General features: G+C 47.6%; 1 protein-coding gene across 2 annotated transcripts in view; it reads left to right on the forward strand.

Annotated features, from left to right (window-relative positions):
- The first annotated feature begins 3765 nt into the window (after nucleotides 1-3765).
- The window catches only part of FGF13 (fibroblast growth factor 13), a 314636-nt gene continuing 296359 nt past the window's right edge, over nucleotides 3766-22042 (forward strand). The window contains exons 1-2 of one of the 2 annotated variants that reach the window (XM_030575875.1): nucleotides 3766-4264; nucleotides 8369-8608. In XM_030575875.1, coding sequence (XP_030431735.1) covers nucleotides 8560-8608 — 49 coding nt within the window. In that variant the 5' untranslated portion in view covers nucleotides 3766-4264; nucleotides 8369-8559. The remainder of the gene's footprint in view (nucleotides 4265-8368; nucleotides 8609-22042) is intronic. The other variant, XM_030575877.1, reaches the window with a different exon arrangement.

Here is a 22042-nt window from a genome sequence, read left to right on the forward strand (position 1 = left end):
TCCCTTGCTGCAGTTTAAGCCCATTGCTTCTTCTATCATTAGAGGCTAAGGTGAACAAGTTTTCTCCCTCCTCCTGATGACACCCTTTTAGATACCTGAAAACTGCTATCATGTCCTCTCTCAGTCTTCTCTGTTCCAAACTAAACAAACCCAATTCTTTCAGTCTTCCTTTGTAGGTCATATTCTCAAGACCTTTAATCATTCTTGTTGCTCTTCTCTGGACCCTTTCCAATTTCTCCACATCTTTCTTGAAATGCGGTGCCCAGAACTGGACACAGTACTCCAGTTGAGGCCTAACCAGCGCAGAGTAGAGCGGAAGAATGACTTTTCGTGTCTTGCTCACAACACACTTGTTAATGCATCCCAGAATCACGTTTGCTTTTTTTGCAACAGCATCACACTGACTCATATTTAGCTTGTGGTCCCTAGATCCCTTTCTGCCATACTCCTTCCTAGACAGTCTCTTCCCATTCTGTATGTGTGAAACTGATTGTTCCTTCCTAAGTGGAGCACTTTGCATTTGTCTTTATTAAACTTCATCCTGTTTACCTCAGACCATTTCTCCAATTTGTCCAGATCATTTTGAATTATGACCCTGTCCTCCAAAGCAGTTGCAATTCCTCCCAGTTTGGTATCATCTGCAAACTTAATAAGCGTACTTTCTATGCCAACATCTAAGTTGTTGATGAAGATATTGAACAGAGCCGGTCCCAAAACAGACCCCTGCAGAACCTCACTTGTTATATCTTTCCAGCAGGATTGGGAACCATTAATAACTTTTCTCTGAGTACAGTGATGCACCCACCTTATAGTAGCCCCATCATTTTAGTATGAGGTCCAGACTCCACAGATACAATTTTGGTAACCAGATGAAAATGCATATTTGCATTTGAGTGCAGGAGAACTTTGTATGTAAATAGCTACACATCAAACAGAAGGTACCCTCTGCAATCTGCCACTTATGCCTAGTTGGCAGCCTCAGTGGTCTGAACCATGCAAAGTGGTTCTGAAAAGGCCAACATGAGCGTTGTGGTTTATTGGGCTTGGTGTTAAGTTCCCATATGTTTTGCATATAGAATACTGTGTTCTCTTAACACTTTAAGTAGCACTTTTCACATTTGCTCTCTCTGAGAGTTCTCCCTTGTATTCAGGGCTGGTTTTAGGCCTATTCCACCACTTCCCCCGAATCGGGCCCCACACCTAAGAGGACGCCACACCCAGTGAGAATCCCTTCCCTGGCTAGAGGCGCCTTTTTAATTTTTACTCACCTGGCAGCGCTTTGGGTCTTCAGTGGCACTTTGGCGGCAGGTCCTTCACTTGCTCTGGGTCTTCGGTGGCACTTTGGCAGTGGGTCATTCAGTGCCACTGAAGACCTGGAGCAAGTGAAGGACCTGCCACTGAAGTGCCGCCGAAGACTCGGAGCACCACCCGGTGAGTACAAGGCCCACATGTTTTTTTACATGCATTTTTTTTTAAGTCATCCCGGCCGGGGCCCCATCAAAACTGTTCCAATTGGGCCCCACACTTCCTAAAGTCAGCCCTGCTTGTATTTAACAGAGGGTTAGTTTCCCTACTGCTGTAAGCAGGTACAGTTTCTTTTAAGTATATAGAGTTGGTTGCTTATTCCAGTTTGGCCTAGAGCAGGGGTAGGCAACCTATGGCTGATTTTCAGTGGCATTCACACTGCCCAAGTCCTGGCCACCGGTCTGGGGCGCTCTGCATTTTAATTTAATTTTAAATGAAGCTTCTTAAACATTTTAAAAACCTTTTTTACTTTACATATAACAATAGTTTAGTTATATATTATAAACTTCTAGAAAGAGATCTTCTAAAAACATTAAAATGTATTACTGGCACGTGAAACCTTAAATTAGAGTGAATTAATGAAGACTCAGCACACCGCTTCTGAAAGGCCTCCTCCTGCAAACTCCAATTCCTATGATCAGTTCGATTAACTGCAAAGCAATGGGTCTATTTTCGTGACTGAAGACTGGTCAAATAAAAGGACTGGAGCCTGAAGTGCTCACAAGCACAACAGGCTTCTTATTTTGGGTGCCTGACCTGACACTGAGGTGTAGAGCATCCACAACTCCACTTGGAATCTAGGGGAGATGCAGGTGCTTAGCATCTCTGGAAATTGAGTCTTAGAGGTCTCAGTTTGGTCACCCGTAAACTGAGACCCTCAAATTCACTGGCCATTTATCAAAACTCTGGCCCTTCTGGGCCATAGCGAATGGATTCTCCCATCTTTCCTCTTACTCAATGACCAAAGCTGAAGCAGGGAGAAATATAGTCAAGGGGATAGTTTTTCTGTGTTACATTTCCATAGTCAGGGGTTTATAGAAGAGTATCATGTTGACAAGCTGAAGCAAAAGCACCGTTCAGTTAGAAGACCCTGAACATCCTAAGTGTAAAAGCAAGAGAGAGCTTATTGAGTCCCTGTAAAGCTGAGGCTGTCAGATCCATTCTGTTTCCAAACCCAGCGAATTGAAATTATTACCGCCAAAGTCAGCTGTACAAAGGGGGAAAAAACAACTCCCTGGCTGAAGGGCTGGCAATTAATTTTGTGCTTAGTGTGTTTTTAAGGGGGGAAATCAGGTTACAAATGTTAACAGGAAAGTCAGTCTTGGTTTTGTTGTAACATTTGAGCCATAATCTGACCCGGCCTGGTTCTCCTCTCATTTGCTTTGGTGTAAAGCAGGAACTTGCTTTAGTCCAAGTCCAGTTCAGGGCATTTCAGTGTTGAGTTCATCCATCCAGTGAGCCAGCCTGGGGCTAATCATGTCAGTACTCAGAGGTGTTTTTTTGGGGGAGGGGGGAAGGTGTTGATGTTTTGCCACCCCTTAATGGATCCGTAGAAACTGAGCATATCAGAGGCAGGGGAAACAAGCAGGGTCCTGCAGCTACACCTGGTGAGGAAGCAATGGCTACCTTGCAAGGGAAAAATAAATCCCAGCTGTTTTCTGACATTCTCAACCCGCCCTGCATCTAATGGCCCTGCCCGGCGGCTCTAGCAGCCCTGGCCTGGCGGGATCTTGCAGATGATCCTGTCAATTGGGTACGTCCACACTACAGCTTAAAATCGATATTAGTAAAATCGATTTTATAAAACAGGGTTTATAAAATCGATTTTACGCATCCACACTAGGGCACATTACTTCGGTGGTGTGCGTCCATGGTCCCAAGCTACCATCGATTTCTGGAGCGGTGCACTCTGGGTAGCTCAGTAAAAGAATGGGATCAATAACTTCGATTTCCGTCCAAACTAACCCTAAATCGATATAGTAATATCGATTTTAGGGTTACTCCTTTCGTTTAGCTGGAGTACAGAAATCGATTTTAAGACCCCTTAAAATCGATTTTAAGTGCCTTGTAGTGTGGACGGTTACAGCGTTAAATCGATTTAACGCTGTTTAAATCGATTTAACGCTGTAGTGTGGACCTGACTCTGAAAGGAAACACACTCAGGCACCGGCAGCCCAGCGCTGCTCCCCTCCAGGCGTAGCACGCAACAGCGATCCGGCTGCAGCAGCTCCCCTGAAATCCCAGCTCAGCAGGGCACGTGCATGCGGCTGGGGCTGGGGCGGTCATCCCCCAGGGGACACGCTGCCCCTCGCCATAGCGCCAGGCTATCAGCTAGGAGTGGGCAGTGCCAGAGCCTGCGCAACACCTGTTGGCAATTTCACCTCCCAGCGTCACCCAGCCGATTGGGTTTCAGGCTGTGATTAAGGGCCTGGCCTCCGCTGATTAACCCTTGCAGCGCGCCCACGGCTGCGGGGCTCGGCAGCTCTCAGCCGAGAGAAGCCGCCCGAGATCGTCAGACAGCGGGAACTAAAGTTTTTCTCGCCCCCTCCAGTGTGTTTTCTCGCAGGGCCTTGCCCGCAGCTGCCTTCCGCAGCGGGGCCGAGCTGGAAAGGCACAGAACTTGGGCAGGAGGAATTCAGTGTCCCTAAAAATAGCCGCACTTCGAGAGACCCTGTGACTTCCCACTCTCCAGGGCGGGCGGCCCGCGGGCTGCCTTTCGCCGATGACCCTTGTGATTGCAACCAGCATGCGCCTAACCCCCTCTCCCTGCGCCCGGAAGGCTGGGCTCGGCTGAGGGGTCTGGCCCCGACCTACTGGAGTGGGGAGGGCGCAGAAAAGCACCTGCTGAGGACAGGCTCGCGGCTTCTCCCGTGTTGGGGGCCGGCGAGCCTGGGCGAGGCGAGCTCCGCTAATTCGCGGGGTTGGACTGTTGGCGCTTCGCAACGCTCTCCAGCGCAAGGTAGGTGAAAGAAACCGAGCGAGCCACGCGTGCGAGTGCTGGCGAGCGGAGTGGAGCTCGGAACTAAGGGCAGCGGCAAAAGAGAGCTGTTGCAACATACTCCGCTCGCAGTGATCCCCGGGGACGCTTTCCCCTTCTTCTAAAGAGCTGCTCCCAATTGAGGCGCGGCTGCTTAGTCGTTAGTCGCTTCTCTGCTCTCCACCCCCCGGGCATCTATGGAATCATAACGCCCGGGACCCCAGTAGCTTCGCTTCTCGCTGGTTACATCTCGCAACACCCCGGCTGCTCCCAAGAGCAGATGCAGTACTGGCCCTAATTAAGCAGAGGTTGGCGGAGGCTCGGCAACCCAAGGTAAATTGGGGTGGGGGAGGTTTCGTCCCGAAACACATCTTCCTGCCATGGTTCGTCTCCCCCTTGTCAAGAGAGGGCGTGGGGGGAGAGAAGAAATGGAGACGCCGCGGTAGTGAAAGGGTTACGCGCTGGGCGCACTGCTGTGTACTTGAAAAGGGACCCACGGATAACGTGTGCATGAGTGGGTTGCTAAAGTGGCCAAGCAGAAGGACTCTCATTGCGGGTGGGGAACGAGGACCGTTTGAAGGCGAACGCCTTGGGGTCTCCTGGTGGCGGCTTCTCCTGCTTCCTCTGTTGGGCGCTTGAAACGGTTGGTCATGAAACTGGGCACCTACAGAAGTGGGCCGATTTCCAGGGGATCTTAATGCCTGTAGCCCCCATTCGGTATCTCGGGTTCGGGCCGTTTGGCTGCGGACCTGGAGATACATTTTAGGTGCTTTAGGGATCCCAGTCTGAAGACTTTGTACCTGTGAACGGCCTCCGTGCGGAGGGCTTTGGGGCAGCTTTTGGAGAACCGCTGAGGAAGGCTGGCTAGCTCTGCGTTTGTGATCTGCAAAGGATCTCCAGCCTAAATATAGACTCATCACCGTTTGCTTGTACTAAGTATTCAGAAACCCAGTGTGCACATGGCAGCCCGCTGCTTTCTGCTACGGTGCGTAGCTCCTGTTTGTTGACAGGGAAGAGATCGTGCCAGAAATGGCACTTGTCAGGGCCATACCTAAGGGCGGGGTGTAGTTTTTTGGTTTACGTGTCCGATGAAGCTAGAATGCTGGCCGGAGCGGATCGCTGGGTGACCCTCTTGCTTCAGCTAAGCTACAGGCGTATGATTTTCAGACTGCGAAGGGTGACGCGAAGCAGAGCAAGACTGCGGGGTGCGATTGGGTAGGAAATGCAGGACACGGGACTATAGCTCCTAGTGTGAAGTGTCTGCATCTTCAACGTGCTGGGTGGCTTAACAGCAAGGCAGACCCGCACTCTGAACTAGCACCATTCGAAAGGAATCGAGCAGCGCCACTGGGGAGTGCTGAATGCGACCTTTTCTAACGCACTTTCCAAACCAAGCCTCCCAAGATCATGGTTCTTCCTGAAACCCTGGTCTAAAAACCACAAAAGGGTATGAAGGAGACTAAGAACCACCCCACCAGAGGCAGACAATAGATCCTATGACCTTCGCTCCTTATTCTAGCAAAACTCCCCTTTATAACCTCCTGAGCGTTGTTTGGCCTGAGCCAGGACTGCAGCAAGGGGGTTGGGGACGAGGTTCATTTGTCGCAAAGGTAAGAGCAGCGGGTGCCGCTGAGTTAGTGGCAGGTGGAAGAACTGCTGGGCTGTTTCTATAGCCGCGTTCAATCAGCTCCCTGAGAGGAAGGGAAAGTTCAGAACCCAGCCTCTTGCGGCACGTAGGTAACCGAACCCCCTAACGATGAGATGTAGTGAGCCCACGGGCGCGTCTCTCTTCATATAGCACCCAGACGCGTAAGGGGGACAGCACCTATTGCTGCATGAGGCGCCTTCAAAACAGCCAGGATCCCAGGAGAAGGAAAACAGAGAGGCCATCGCAGACTTGTAGAGGGAAACTGGTGGGACCGTGTCCGCCTGAAATAGGAGAGGGGCTGTGGCTTCCCACCAGCCCGCAGGCCCTGGAGCTAGTTTGAGCCTTCTCAGAAATCCCCGTGGAATGGAGCTAAGCGCGCGGTCTGTACCCGCACCCCTGTGCCCTCCACGCGGCTCCCGCTCGCCCCAAGAGCTGCTCCTTTAGCAGGCGGGTCTGTGCAGAAAAAGGCTCCCGCTGCTACTTGAAGGGGTTGCCTCCTTTCGGACCCCCCCCCCAGCTGCTGCTTTTCTGTTTGCCTGCAGCAACAGAGTCCCGCTCGGGCGTGAGCCAGCCTCCCGGCCCCTACTCCTCACCCCGCGCTGCATTTCCCGGCCTGGTTCGTATCCGCCGGACCGAATCGATGTGGGCTGGGGGTGGGGGGTAGGAAATCCTCGCCTCCCGGCCGGGACCGAACCAGGGCTCTGTGCTGGTTTAGCTACAGCTCCCCTTCCAAGGCAAGAGTCTGGCCCAGTCTTGTTACAACGACCCGGGGAAAATCCCCGGAGCGCTTGGCCCTGGGGCAGGTCACACCCTGGGTTAGCAGGTGCTGGAAGTGCCTTTCTGTCTCCAGCCCCGTATGACCACGAGCCCGTTACCAGCCCCTGCACGTCTGGCCCGCAGCCCCAGCTCATCCCTGGCACCAGGCCAGGCGGCCCCAGCTGCGATCTCAGCCGTGGCGGGGGGTGTTGGGTTATTGCCGCACGCGGTGATCCCAGGATCGGCGCCCAGGTTTGGAGAGAGGGGGAGGTGAGAGCCCCGGCAGCTGGCAAGGGGCTGATGCTGGCAGAGGGGGGAGTAGCTGACGCTGACTGGGGCTACGGTGAATACAGAGCAGGGGCTTTGTCTGCTGGCGTGTCCACAAAGGCCCCACAGCTAGCGCTGGGGCCGGGTCCCCTTCCCGCAGGTGGGAGTGGGACGGGACAGAATGACCCACCCAACCCTGTTTCTAGCAAGAGGGTCTGGGCCGCAGCCCACCCCCCCCTCCCGGCCACCACTCGCCTGCGAGATCCCTGGGGCGGAGGACAGCGGGGAAGGGGCTGTGGGTCCCCTCCTTTGTCCTGGCCTTCCCCCGGCAGGCAGCGGTTCCGCAGTGTGCCCGCCTCGGGCCCGCGGCTCCCTCCTTCTTTCCCCCAGAGGGGGAATGCGGCGAGCTCATCTTGCACCCCACCTCGGGTCTGCTCCCCCCCCACCACTCCAGTCTGCTCCACGCACACCCCGCGCCCCCCTCTGGTCTGCTCCCTCCCCCCGCCACTCCGGTCTGCTCCACACACACCCCGCACCCCCCTCTGGTCTGCTCCATCTCCCCCGTCCGGTCTGCTCCCCCCTCCAGCCACTCCTGTCTGCTCCACGCACACCCTGCACCCCCCTCTGGTCTGCTCCATCTCCCCCGTCCGGTCTGCTCCCCGCACCCCCCTCTGGTCTGCTCCGCACACACCCCGCACCCCCCCTCTGGTCTGCTACATCTCCCCCGTCCGGTCTGCTCCCACCCTCCAGCCACTCCTGTCTGCTCCAGGCACACCCTGCACCCCCCTCTGGTCTGCTCCGCACACACCACACCACCCCCGTCTGGTCTGCTACATCTCCCCCGTCCGGTCTGCTCCCACCCTCCAGCCACTCCTGTCTGCTCCAGGCACACCCTGCACCCCCCTCTGGTCTGCTCCGCACACACCACACCACCCCCGTCTGGTCTGCTACATCTCCCCCGTCCGGTCTGCTCCCACCCTCCAGCCACTCCTGTCTGCTCCAGGCACACCCTGCACCCCCCTCTGGTCTGCTCCGCACACACCACACCACCCCCGTCTGGTCTGCTCCATCTCCCCCGTCCAGTCTGCTTCCCCTCTCCAGCCACTTCAGTCTGCTCCACGCACACCCCGCGCCCCCCTCCGGTCTGCTGCCCCCCCCACTCCAGTCTGCTGCACACACACCCCGCGCCCCCCTCCGGTCTGCTGCACACACAGCCCGCAGCCCCCTCTGGTCTGCTCCGTCTCCCCCGTCCGGTCTTCTCCACCCCACCCCGCCCCTCTGGTTTGCTCCACCCAGCGCCCGGGGCCGGGGAGGGGGCCGCTCCGTGCAGCCGGCACAGTGGGGCGGAGGGACGGGGGGAGACTCTGCCCAGGCGTCCCCGTCACTCACCGCACCCCGTCTCCTCTCTCGTGCAGGCGGCGCAGCGACGGGGAGACTCCGCACCGGCCGAGGAGGAGGAAGAGGAGCGGGTGGTTTGTGTTTTATCTTCTAGGATCCCCCCCCTTTTCCTCCCCCCCTTCCCCTCCCCGCCGCGGTTTCTCTCTGGGTCCGGCCGGCCGGCGAGCGCGAGTCTCCTGGGGGAACCTCTCCGAGCAAGCTGGGCTCTATGAGCGGGAAGGTGATCAAGCCCAAAGAAGAGAAAGATGCTTCCAAGGGTAAGTCCGCCCGCCCGCCCGAGCCTGCTGCCTCGCATGACCCCGGCTTGCTCCATGCATCGTGCGTCGCTCCTGGGGACCTTGGGGGGGGGGCACAGCACAACACCCCCCGGCCTGCTCTCGATCCGAGGGGGCCCCGCCCCGGGGCGGTGTGAGAGCAGCATCTCGCCGGGGGGCGCGCTGGGTGCTGCCCCTGCTCGCATAGCAGCACCAAACGTCTGGACCAGGTGTCAATAGTGTGTGTGAACGAGGGATAATTCGCTTCTGTGCTCGCAGCAAGAGCGGGGAGGCAAATGGGGCCCGCAGTGCTGGATGCGTCGCCCGGAGAGGTCTCTTCCCCCGCGATTGGAGCCGGATTTGGGCTCGTTTTCAGTTCAGGTGCCCGGCCAGCTTGGGAGCGATCCCCAAGGCCGCGCCCCCCCACCCCCCCCTGGACGCTAATCTGCTCTCTGGCCCCGGCTGCGAGCAGGGAGCCGAACCCCCCTGTGCCCCCCAGACAGGCAGCGGGTCCCCTGTGGAATCTGCACCGGGGAGGTAGGGGTGTGTGTGTGTGTGGGGGGGGGATGCTGTGTATCCGATTCACATCCCCTCCCCCTGGCCAGCTCCTGCCATGCACTGGCCGGGTTTTGCTACTGGATGTAAACTGGGTAACAATTGCCATGGAGACGGGGGAGGAGGAGGAGAGGAGTTGCAGAGAACCGCAAGTGGATTAGTTGGCTCTGCAGCTCTGTGGCATGGCAGCTGAGCGGCTGCTGGGAGATGCACAGCGGCAGAACAGAATGCATAGGAGAGGAGGGTGTGTGTTGGGGGGGGTGCTGTTGGGAACCTGGAGGAGATGCTGCTGCTTCTCCCCTCTTCACAAGGTTGGCGCAGGGTTTCCATTAAGAACCCTTCCCCCACACCTGACTGTGTCCAAGGGATTAATATACACCTTGTACTGAGTGGAACTTGGGCAACTAAATCCCAGAACAAGAACACCATTTTGCTTGATAATAATTACAAAAACCTGCTCTTTCCAATATAGAGTTTATAAAGTAGACAATCCCAGGTGTCAGGCTTTAATGGGCTCCACACACAAGGGTAAATGTGACTGGCAATTAGTCTATATTAGGGCCTATCTAATTGGGAATATTGGATGAGTACATTCGGGAAGGTAGCCTGTGTGTGCTGCATCTTTTTAATAAGGAGCATTGCTACCTGTTTTCAATATTATCTATCAACTGCCTTAAATATTTATTTATAAGATAGAGTGGAGCCACTGGGCTCTTACAGGTGAATTACACAAGGTTTTTAACCTTCCACAAAGGGAAAAAAAAAACAGTTTTTGCCTTTTTAAAAAGAAATAAACAAGTTTTCTGGTATGTTATTTATTTGTTTTTAGCAGTTCTAGCACATCTTGACCAAAGCCAGGTAATTCAATTTCAAGGCTGACACCCTTTTCATGTATTCCTTTTTTTAGTTTCTTGGCTTCTAAGGTCATGTTAAAAATGTTGCATCGTGCAAACTTGTTTTTGCATTTAATACGCTTTTTAAACTAAGTTTTGTTTCCTCTTGTTATATCATATCTGTTGTCTTCAAAATATTGATTTAAAATATTTGTATTGAATTGCTTTTGGTGGAAAATATGAAAATCCATAATCTGGATGTGTCACAAAAAACTACACTTTCCAAAGAATTTTTTTACACTGAATGGTCTTTTTCTTTTAAAAATATACTTCACTGTCAAAGTCTGTTAACAACCATTTTTTGTTAATGGCTTGTTTACCCAAAAGGTATTGAAATAACTTAACAAGCAATACAGAATGAAAGGTTCCTGCATTCTAAGGAGTTGTTTTGCATGATTTAGAACTGCATTATAATCTTAAACAAGAAGATTTTGTAATGCTTGCTCTTTAGTGTAACATTTCCAAATTTTCAATGTAACTTAAGTGTTTAATGTTTTGTTCAGTCTGCAAATCATTATCTTTATCTTTACATGCACTTATTAACGTACCTTACACTTTCTGGTGCATATGTATAGTTTGTGTGGCATACTCATATTTCCCGAAACATTGAGGCAAACACATATAACTGACTGAGACTGACTTACATGCACACACACAAGTGTCCCTGAGTATGTACCACAAAGTGTATATGCCAAAACCCCGAGCAAAACTATATTGGGATGAGTCTTTTAGAACTGGCATTAGTGTCTTCTCTCTCAATCTAGACCTAAACTTAAATTGACTAATATATCAAAAATCAACATAAGGAGATAATATTTACAGGAGGTTTGATATCTTTGTAGCAGTGTGTGGCTATAGTTGTTTTCTTTGAATTTCTGCAGTGCACCCCAATGTGGTGGTAAGGAGATAATATTTATCAATTTCTCCATGAAAGTTCTCTTCAAAGGCTCTGGATACTGATTTCCTATTTGAATTAGTTTTTCTTCAAAACAGTTGGAGGTTTCTTGGGATGACTGACAGTGATGGCATTCTTTACTAAACATTTAAACGGATACAGCCTTTCTCAAAATGGGCTGGCTGTTCTATCAGTGTATCAGAACTGTACTCTGAGTGGAAGCTAGAGGAAGGTTTGCCATTATATATGTGTGTACACTCTTTATGCTTCTGGGTTGGCTAAGCAGTCCTGGAAAGGATGATGCACAGTTATATTTATGTAAATTCACGTGGTTTGTTTTGGAGAGATTTTCCTGCGTCCCTTATTCTCTCAAATATATTGTGGAGTTTAAGTACTTGACATAAACAAAGCTCGCAGGCTACTATGGTTCCACACTGAGTGACAATGGAAATTGTTTTCATAGTGTGAATTGAATATCAATCTTTCTCTTTATACCTGTGAAACTTTGTATCAAAGAGGAAAACGCTTATTTATTCTCAAAATAAAACTTCCCCCTCCTCAGTGTTTTTCAACTGGGCTTGTAAGGTCAATTCAACGCTAATATAAGCAGATGGAACTCCAGTGAAGTCTGTGGAATCATCTCTACGTACAGTAGCTCTTAACTGGGCCCATGAAGTAGGTCCTGATTACAACAGAATCCTGAAAAGTTGTGCCCTTGGATATAACAAGATATGCATAGGAAGTGTTCTCTGCTTGTGTTAAGTATTTTAGATCAAATGGTCTGTTGAGTTACACCTGTGCAACCCTACTGACTCTAGTAAGGGAATATAACAGCAGGAAGAATTGTCTCTAATTTAAAAGTAACTGCTCTCCTTGCATCCTCCCTGGAGAGGGAAGCAAGTATTGGCCCCAACTTTTGTTAGTCCCCCTATTTATAACTACTTACCTATAACCCCAGGTGCAGCTGCTTTTAAAAATAGCCCATCAGTACCAGAAAACCAGGTATTTCAGCCTAAGTAATCAATGTGGATTAATGCCATGAAGCAGGGCATATGCACCTTTAAATTGTGGAAAATGCTACAGCAGATATGAAAACATTTCAGATGCAAACATTGATTTCTTGTCTAAATATGAGTATTAGACAAGCTGCAAGATATATCCCGCCACTGCTGGAGATGTAAACTCAGAGTCCAGTCGCACAGCTAGGTTTACATCCATGCCTCGAGCAGTACTCTGGCTGTTTCATAAAAGAAAACATTTCATTTTTGAAGAACAGAAGTGAGCACCTTGACTGCCCCCTTTGCACAAATGCAGGGCCTGAGCTTGCTTTCCTTCAGACTGCAAGTTTCCCTTTGGCTTCAGGGGGAGTCTTGGGTGCTCTAAGAATGCTGCATAAGGCTCTTAGTTCTTGCTGTAGTAGTTTGGCCATCAGAAATAGTTCCCTTTTCAATCTGAGTTATGTATTCAAGAAATAGTCAAAATGTTCATCCCTAGATAAACATGTACTTAACACAGGCAAACTCCCTTGAGTCTGATTCCTGACCTGTGGGGTATTGAGAAGTGTGTGAGTGGAGGCATGAGATTGTGTGTGTGGTGGGGGGAAGGAATACGGGTGGCAATGAAAAAGCACATGACTTGTTAGGTAATTCTTTCCTGAAAAAAATGTTGGAAATCTAGTCTGAAGGCTTTTTTTGAGTAGTCTGTCTACTCACTTGGAGAACAGTATAGCCAGCATTCCAGATGGATACCTATGAAGAGTCTTGTTCTATGTTGGGGCTTTATCAGGATCATCCATTTGGGGCTAAAGTATTTTATTTTTCTTTGTTAAACGATTGATTGAGTGAGACAAGCCTTACAGTGAAGGACCAGGGCTTTATAGTCTGCAGTGGGCTTTGGATCAGGTCCTGATTCCTGGGAGAATTTATGCTGTCTCATATTCATATACTGTAACCTAGACACTTAGTTCAATCTTTTGGATGGGATGCAGTAAACTGGTGATTCCCATATGCATGTCCCTGTTGAGGACACTGGGGAAAAATCCACCAAACCAAAGAAATGAATTGTCGCCCCACTTTTTCCTCCCCCAGTTTTAATTGTGCAGTTGCAGAACTTCACACAGCAAGATGGCCATAGTCCTTCTTCCTGCCGCCTACCTTGACTGCCAGGTTTGATAACTTTACACAGAAGTTTCATAGCCTAAGCCAGCAGAGTGACACAATGCAGGCACTATATCTTCTCTGTCTGAATGCAAAATCGGAGTATTTTCAAAGCTGACTCAGATTGAAGCTCTGTTGAAACAGTGGCGCTCAGGGTAAAAGATTTTGGAAGAGTGGATAGTGTTTTAGCTTGGTGACTGCAGGAAACAGGCACGTAAAAAATTCAGGTGCCAGGCAGAAAAGTCAGAACTCTGGGAAACCTGGTAGTTGTCTTGTTTGTGGGAGTGCTCCATAATACAGCATGATCCAATTTATGATTGAAAGGTCTAAGGAAAAATGAGACAAATAAATAAGCTGATCTCAACAGTTGTAACACTCACTGATTTATGGGACAATTATTTATTTTAAAGACACAAGGTATAGCAGTGTAAAGACAAGATACGCTGCTGATTTCCTGATCTGAGCCCATTGACTCAAAATATGTTGCAGATGGGAACATCTTGTGGGAAAAACCTGTTGGTGCCTAGGCACTGTTGTTCTGCCAAATCTGGTAGAAAGCAAGGAGTTTCTCTTTATTGAATGTTTCCTTGCCAATTTTGGACCTCAGAAAATAGAGCACTGGCAGACTTCACCAATGACAGCAACTTGACGCGTGAACTCGGTTTTCTGTTCTGGTAGATTGGATCTAATTATGGCCCATTGCTACTACTGACTTATGCATCAGGCCCTGTGTTTGAAAAAGAACATGAGAAGGGCCATGCTGGGTTAGACCAAAGGTCCATCCAGCCCAGTATCCTGTCTACCGACAGTGGCCAGTGCCAAGTGTCCCAGAGAGAGTGAACCTAACAGGTAATGATCAAGTGATCTCTCTCCTGCCATCCATCTCCACCCTCTGACAAACAGAGGCTAGGGACACCATTCCTTACCCATCCTGGCTAATAGCCATTAATGGACTTAACCTCCATGAATTTATCTAGTTCTCTTTTAAACGCTGTTATAGTCCTAGCCTTCACAACCTCCTCAGGCCAGGAGTTCCACAAGTTGACTGTGCGCTGTGTGAAGAACTTCCTTTTTTTATGTTTTAAACCTGCTGCCCATTTTTTAAACCTTATCTTAATCACTTACTCAGAATTAATGATTAAACTTGGTTGTATTATAAAGGCAACTACATCATTTCTGTATGAGACCTCAGATATACTTGGCAAGATATCTGCATTATCCACTGTGGAGCGATGGCAAAATCTGAAGCAAGTCACCCTTTATATTTAATATTAATATCCCACATCACAACAGATGTTCATCTCCTGGCATGAGGTCCTCATCCATTCAAAATTCCCATTGACATCAGTAGGAGTTCTGTGTGTCTGGCTGTAGGATTGGTTCCAATTAGTGGGCTGTTGTTAACATATTCATGCTAGGAATATTTACAGTAACAATCTCTTGTTATGACTCATTATCTGTAACTGCATTTGGTTCTGCAAAAGTACAACTCTTCTAAAGATGTAATAACTCCTTCTAAATCTCAAGGTGGTATTCTCAACATCCAACCTCTACCTGTACGACACTAGCAATTAAAAAAATATGGAAATTACCTTTCATATCAAAAATCCACAATATTCTCACACTAGTTTCAAAAATCCTTTTCTGCGCTAGTTGAAGGATTCTTCATTAAGATGACAGTTGTAGACCCCAGTTCTGAACTTTGGGACTTAATAATCGTTTAACTCACATATAGCTGGTATCTATGATGAGGCGCTTGCTGATTGCACAGAAGGCAGTGTAACCCTGTCATCTTTTTATAACTAGGATTGGAATGAAATTTAAAGTAGTCATCCATGCCTCCCAGCAGGGTACAAAATCCTGTTGTCAAAAGGGAAACCCTAAAACAAAGAAAACCAAAAGGGGGAAAAAAGCCCCAAAGAGCCCTGCAAGGAGCTGCCAGAAGGGATGAATTCTAGTGTCCCATGCAGATCCAGAAGAAAGGCAAAAGCTGTGGCTCAGAACCCAGGCATGTGTGTGTTCTCCTGAATGCCAACCCCAGTCCTCTGAAGACTTCTGTTTAAGTGGTGTTTGTGTAGCTTGTGCTGTGATTTTTCTGCAGAAGCACTGATATTACCACTGTGCTTTGGGAATTTTATGCAGCAGTATAGTGGTGGGTCAAATGCATGTTAATTTCCCACATCTTTTCTACTGCAGAACGTGTAAGAAGCAGAGGTATTTTCAGTGCATTCTGGCTTTCCTTCCTTTGGGGAAAAGCTTGGCAAATGTTACTGGTCAGTCCTTCCCTGCAAGCAGTGAACCTACAGAACCTTAGATTTCTGTGAAGTGTTTTATTAGTATTATCATCCTGTATATAGTGTCTTAGATTTACATGAGTGCAAGGTAGGTAAGGTAATATCTTTTACTGGACCAACTTCTGTTAGTGAAAGAGACAAGATTCAGGTCAGACCTGAAGAAGAGCTCGGTGTAAGTTCAAAAGCTTGTTTCTTTCACCCCATAGAAGTTGGTCCCATTTAAAGAAATTACTTCACCCATGTTGTCTCTTTTAATATTGTGAGACCAACACAACTGCAACAATGGAAGAGCTTAAATTTACATGGCATATTATAGACATTATATTAATACCCATTTCCCACTTCAAAGAGCCTACAGTCCAAGACCCTGATCCTGAAAACATTTGTGTGATTTTAACTTACTTTCTGCAGACGAGTAGCCCTGGTGACTTCAGTGGAATTATTTGTGTTCGTGCTTTGTAGTGGCCTTAGTAACTGACTTTAGCTTTGGTATACTTTTGTATTCAACAGTTTCCTTACTATTCGTAACTGTAAGCTATGGACTCTCTAACCATGTTGTCCCCCTGTAGTTTAGCTTGGCATTCCGAAAGTTCACCTGGAAAGAAGCATCTTGACAGTATATGTGCTGTACGCTTCACGTTTTGGCATAGGATGGTATTTTATATCTCTCTGTGGTCACTTAGGCAACAGACTTGTTTCTGATACTGAAAATCTGGCTGCCTACTCGATAGAGGTAGTCTTGTTGAGAGCAGAAGAGGGTGAAGGAATCGAAACGCACATCAGGCAAGAAACACTTCAGTCTCAGCATTGCCTTACCCTTCCCTCAGTGACAACACTGAGATCTCATTCGAATCATAATTAGTTTTTTGAGAGCTGTGTAGGAGGCGAGGTCAGTGTAAGAGGAAGAGAGGGTCAGCATTCACTGAACACTTCTAATGTTTTAATAATTAGAGTATCACTTTGGGGGAAGAGATTGATTTGACTCAAACACAAGGGAACAAGGGAAACTCGAGAAATGGCAATGGAATAGCCGCATGTCTGCTCCAGGGTTCCATCTCTCATGTGCTTTACCGGCTTGACAACATTAACTAGAGTTAGGCAGCATTTATTACCTCTAAGGGATGGTAGTGGGATTGTAACGGTTGTATTTAACTCCCTAGCCCGTGTGTACCCACTTGAGAAAACCAGTAATATTGTTTTGAACACCACCACCAGCTGCCTTCTTAGTTCATCTCTTCCCCTGAGCTACTAAATGACTGACAAGGGCAAGAGAACTTGTGGTGATTAGTAGTAGACTTGGTAGCACAGAGACAGTCCCAGTCTGGAGTCTCTGGGATATATCTCAGATATCAAATATTAGATTTATGAATGGGAGGAAGAGAGACTGTTTAAAAAGGTGCGGCAGGGGAGGAAAAGTGATGGGATGGAGGTGAGTGCTACTGACTTGGTTCTGTGGCATGCAGCCTTTTCTGCTGAGACTTGGTACACGTTTAAATTCTCCTTAAACATTGACACTTCTAAAGGGAGTTTGTTGGAGAGAACTCCTATGTTCAGAGAAGACGGTGCAGCTTTTTAGCTGTACATTGTGATTCAGAAATATACGCCCAATTTTTTAGAGGTACTGAGCACCCACAGCTCCAATTGGAGTCATTGGTGCTCAGCTTTTGTGAAAACCAGGCGCTAGATCTGTACAATTTTTCAAATTCTTCTCTTTTATACTTGCCACTTGCTTGTACCCATTTGTGTGCATAGATGCTCCTTGTTGTGTGCACTGAATCCCTGGCACACTTTTTGTTGTAGGAGGTAAATTTCTACACCTTTCCCCCCCTTTACTCAATGAAAATCAGCATGATAAAGGATGGAAATGCAGTGAAAAGAAATACAAATTCCAAAGAAAAAGAGTAGTAACAATGGGAAATATAGAAAGGGTTAGACGGGGAGTCTATTCTGTGGTGCTCGCTTCTCCTTCACTATCTATAACATTCTCTACTCTACTCTTAGCTCAGACTTGTGCTACAACATTGAAGGAAGCCCCTACAATTATTTTTCATTTCCACTACAGAACTTTGTCTTGTCTGCCAAACAGATTCAAAAATGAAAAGGCAGCATTTTTCTGAGGCTTTGTGTTCCAAGCCACATTTTCAATAGTTGCCAAAAAGTGAAAACTTAAGTCCAGGACCAAATTGCTCAAGCAAGGAGTTCCACCGGCTTCAGTGGATAGGACTAGCCAGGTTTGGTTCAGTTCTTCCCACCCATCAGAGATGAGATGTAAAACTACTTACAGATGCAATTATAGTCATGTATTTGGATTTTTGCATCAACTGGGCTAATACACAGTCATTGGACTTCTGTCAAGACTGGGTCAGAACCCTAGCTTGAAATTGTTAACCTCTTTTTTTTTTTTAAAGTAATTATATTTGAAGCTCCAAATTGTTGTAATCCAGACTTCGTCCTACTAAGATCAATAACAAATAAAAACTATGATTAAAGGCCAAAAGTATAGCTGTGTTCAAAAAAGAATTCGATAAGTTCATGGAGGATAGGGCCATTAGTCAAGATGATTAGGGACTCAGTACACTTATTCTGTGTAAATCCTGTTCTTAAACCCAGGCCCGCGGACAGAAAGTCCAGGCCCCACGGCCAGGGCCGTCCCTAGGGGAGATGGACCCTGGGGCCAAGTGACAAACCTGTCACTTCTGGGACTGCCCGTACTGGCCGTTTGCGCTGGTCTGCGGGTTCTCCCAAAGCTCAGGGCTCGGAGCGGCCATGCGTGCTTAAGAGCCCTATGTCCTACTCTTGCAGCAGCGGCACCCCCTGGGCCCTTTTAAATCGCCTGGGCCCCTGGCCAATTGCCCCTCCCCCCCGTTGGCAGGCCTGCCTAAACCTCTGAGTGTCAGAAGCTGGGACTGACCGACAAGGGATGGATCAGTCAATAACTGGCCTGTTCTGTTCATTCCCTCTGGCACATCTGACACTGGCTGCTGTCAGAAGACGGGATGCTGGGCTAGATGGGCCATTGGTCTGACCCTCTGTGGCCATTCCTATGTTCGTAACCAATAGTAGCTTTTAATTAATATTACAATGGCTGCTGCATGCTAATATATCTCTTTCTGAAAGGGAAAACACAGAATAAGTGAGAGGGGATTGAGCCCCAAACTTGTTTCTGATCTACTAATGTGTAGGTTACAGCACGAGGAAATTCTATAGCTCTAACGTCTGGCAACAGGCTACTGAGGAAGAAATTGAGCAGTGTGGTTCCCTCCATTTCACCCTTCACAGCGCCTTCCAGCCAGTGACAGACACATCCCTCTGTGTATGAGGGGATCTCGGTTAGCAAACGTGTTGCTCCTTTCGCTAGCTTAAATGGCTGGTGACTTGCCTGGTACTGCCTACACACACAGCCTTTTCTTTTTGTCCCTGCTTTATCGGCCATAGCTTCACTTTCAGTTGTGTTGGATGGAATACCTTGTGTGGGTTCTCAATGCAATTGTAGCTAGCTTACATATTTCATCTTTTCTTCCCTTGTGTAAACTCTACCCCAAATTTGTTCTGTGTTAGAATGATATACCCTCATTGAAAACATCCAAGGATCACAAAATGATCTGCAGGAGGAGCTTGAGGGGAAAGTAAAGTTTTACGGATTTGGGTGCTGTGACTTCCATGGAGACAAGAAGAGGAAAAAAGTATTAACAGGAAGTTGAGGACAGGGAAAAGCTGAGATTTGAAGTGTTTCAGAAGTACTGTAAGTCGATATTCTTTTTTTCAGGCTAGTTACAGTGAGTGGAGAATGGACAAGAGCAGAGAAACGGGAATAGGTTGTGCTGGCTAGGAAACACCAATTCCATTTCATGACAGCTCCTGAGATTTCAAAAAGTTGTATTTGTTCCCCATAGGAAAAAAATAAAAACCTATCAAAGTTTTTCACAAAAATGGAATTATGTCAAAATGTCTGGATCAAAAGGCCAGGTTTTCGATCTCCCTCTCCCTCTCTCTCAGGTCCACGGTGGGTTTGAGAGAAACTGACCCATCGAAACTTTAATTGAAATTGATAGGTTTTCTCAAAGTTGATCAAAACGGAAATGGCATTTTTTGACATGCTGTTAACATAACTATAAACATAAGTCTCGCCTAAGACCACAGGTGTGTGTGTGAGAATCCATCTAGGAGGTCTTGTGCTAGGTGGGGTAAGTGTGTGTCAGAATGTGAGGAAAACACAGATACTGAGGAAATGGACAAGAACAGAGAGTGGCAGAGGAAAAGAGAGGCCAGAAAAGCTAAGCAGGAAGCACAGAATGACCGTGTAAAAAGCTAGAGAGAGAGCCTTTGGGCCTGGGGTGGCTTATAGCCCTCAAACCTCTTTTGCTAAGAAACTGGTCTGTTTGTTCTTGGTTCCTTCTGTGCTAAGACCCAGGCCTTTCTATAAAAACGAGGAGTCCAGTGGCACCTTAAAGACTAACAGATTTGTTAGCCTTTAAGGTGCCACCGGACACTGTCTTGTTTTTGTGGATACAGACATGGCTACTCCCTGATACGAGGCCTCTCCATGTTCTTTATAAACAAACAAAACTGCCCAAATAAATACCTGCCTATTTCCAACTGGAACATCCCTAGGACCTCAAACTTTGACTAGCCGCTAAGGTCGAAAAGGGGCAACATGAACAGTAAACCTAATACTAGAAATACATTTGAAAAGATGTTTAAGTGTGGACTGGAAATAGAGGAGACACCTTTTATATTTGTGAAATTTATATTGGATCTATACTTCTGCCAGAAAAGCCACCAATAATAGGGGAGGCCAGGATCACCTGTCCTAAAAGGCAAGGAGCTATGTTATCTTTGCTCATGCAAGCAGTGTTTGCTCACAGAAGTGAATTTTGGGCTTGAAGATTAGATAAGCAAAGGAAGGTATGACTTGTATTTCAATTCTGACAAACTTTAAATATTTTTTCATAGTTTTCTTTATTCAACTTGGTCACGCTTAAAAACATATGAAAGTGAACTCTGATCACATTCATGTCATGTTGTCTTTGAGGACTTAACATTCTGAATATTTGACCAATGCACACATGCTGATTTTACCTCTCAAAACAAAACAAAACCTCTGCATTTTGTAACAGAACAAGACACCACTCTGCGTGTGGCACATTGAAACATTGGGCTTGTCAGCCAGAGCTCTGGGACTTTAAAACATTCACTTCTAGCTAGGCTAATCCCCCCCTCACCCCCTGGAGTCGTTCTGCGGTAAGCTTGTCTTTTCAGTGGTATCTGTGCAGAACCTGTGTCATGCATTTTCCTATTGGCTCAGACACAGCAGGAATGAAGACCCTACACAGTATATTTGATTCAAGTGGAGGCCACAACTTTTGAACTTAAACCTGTTTAATCCACACACCATAGCAGTAAAAATGTTGCAGTACAGTGTTCCCGCCTGATGCACCGCCCAGGCAGTGGGGAAGACAATTCTTTACCTTTCCACCCCACTCCAAACAAGCCCTTACGTTTTTAGCACTCTTCACCCCACCCTTCCTTATATGAGGGTTCAGGTTACAGGCGAGGGGGTGCACCTGATCTATACCAGATACCAACACCTCGCTCTTGCTACACGCAGGGTATAGATCCTCCTCTTCATTCCATACTTCCATGGGTCTACCTGAGATCTGGCTCTGTTTTGACCACAAAATCTGCACTGGGTCAGGCAAAGTTGAGACAAACATGGAAAGGTGCACTGGATCCATCCAGTCCTCTCTACTGAACTGCTAGGCTGATGCAGAAAAGGTGAAAAAACTATAGACTATCCAGCCCCACTTGCCAGTGAGGGAAAAATTCCTTCCCTTTCCCAAGGCAACTGGAGTAATGCCCATAATATAGCTGGATACCTGGTGGTGCCTCACTCTGTATAAGGTGAATAGCAGGGAATCCAGAATGGGCACCTCATTTGTCTAACCAGCTCATGAGGGATTTTAATCTTATCCAATCAGTTCTGTTTTGACCCTTTCCATGCAGCCAATGGGCTGCTGTTGCAGAGAGAGAACTCTTTCCCTACCATGAGGAACCTGAGACATCCACCTGCATGCAGACCCCAGAGGTGGCTTCCTCTTGGCTGGTCCAGCAAAGCCCTCCCACTCTTCAGATGGAAGGGAGAATTGAAAAAAATGCATTTTAATGGCTCTTTTAGCTACTCTAACTGAAATGTAATAATATTTTCCCCATTCCATCTGTGGATCCCCAAAGTATTTTACAACTAGTGAATGTATTAAGCCATGCAACTCCCTTGAGAGACAAGGAAGTATTAGCATCTTTATTTAAGAGTTGGAGAAACTACATCACAGAGAGAGTAAGTGATTTGGTCAAGGTATCTCCAGCCAAGGTGTAGCAATGTGTAAATCCTGGTCTCCTGATCCCCCACACTTCCATTCTCCCTGAGTAACATGATTAACCAAGTGTTGGTTATCAGATATATTTATTTGTAATTTCAATGGAAAATATTGTTTTCACCAATAGAGCAATTTAAAAAAAAATCAGTATTCCATTATCTATAAAGATGTTTAAAATTAATAGCCTGTCATTCTACATCAGTGTTTACAAAATGAATTCTGTATTAGAGACTGTCTTTGAGAGAGAGAGTGGAAATAATGTCAAATTGT

This window comes from Gopherus evgoodei, chromosome 9 (assembly GCF_007399415.2).
Source record: "Gopherus evgoodei ecotype Sinaloan lineage chromosome 9, rGopEvg1_v1.p, whole genome shotgun sequence".
NCBI classification, from domain to species: Eukaryota; Metazoa; Chordata; order Testudines; family Testudinidae; genus Gopherus; species Gopherus evgoodei.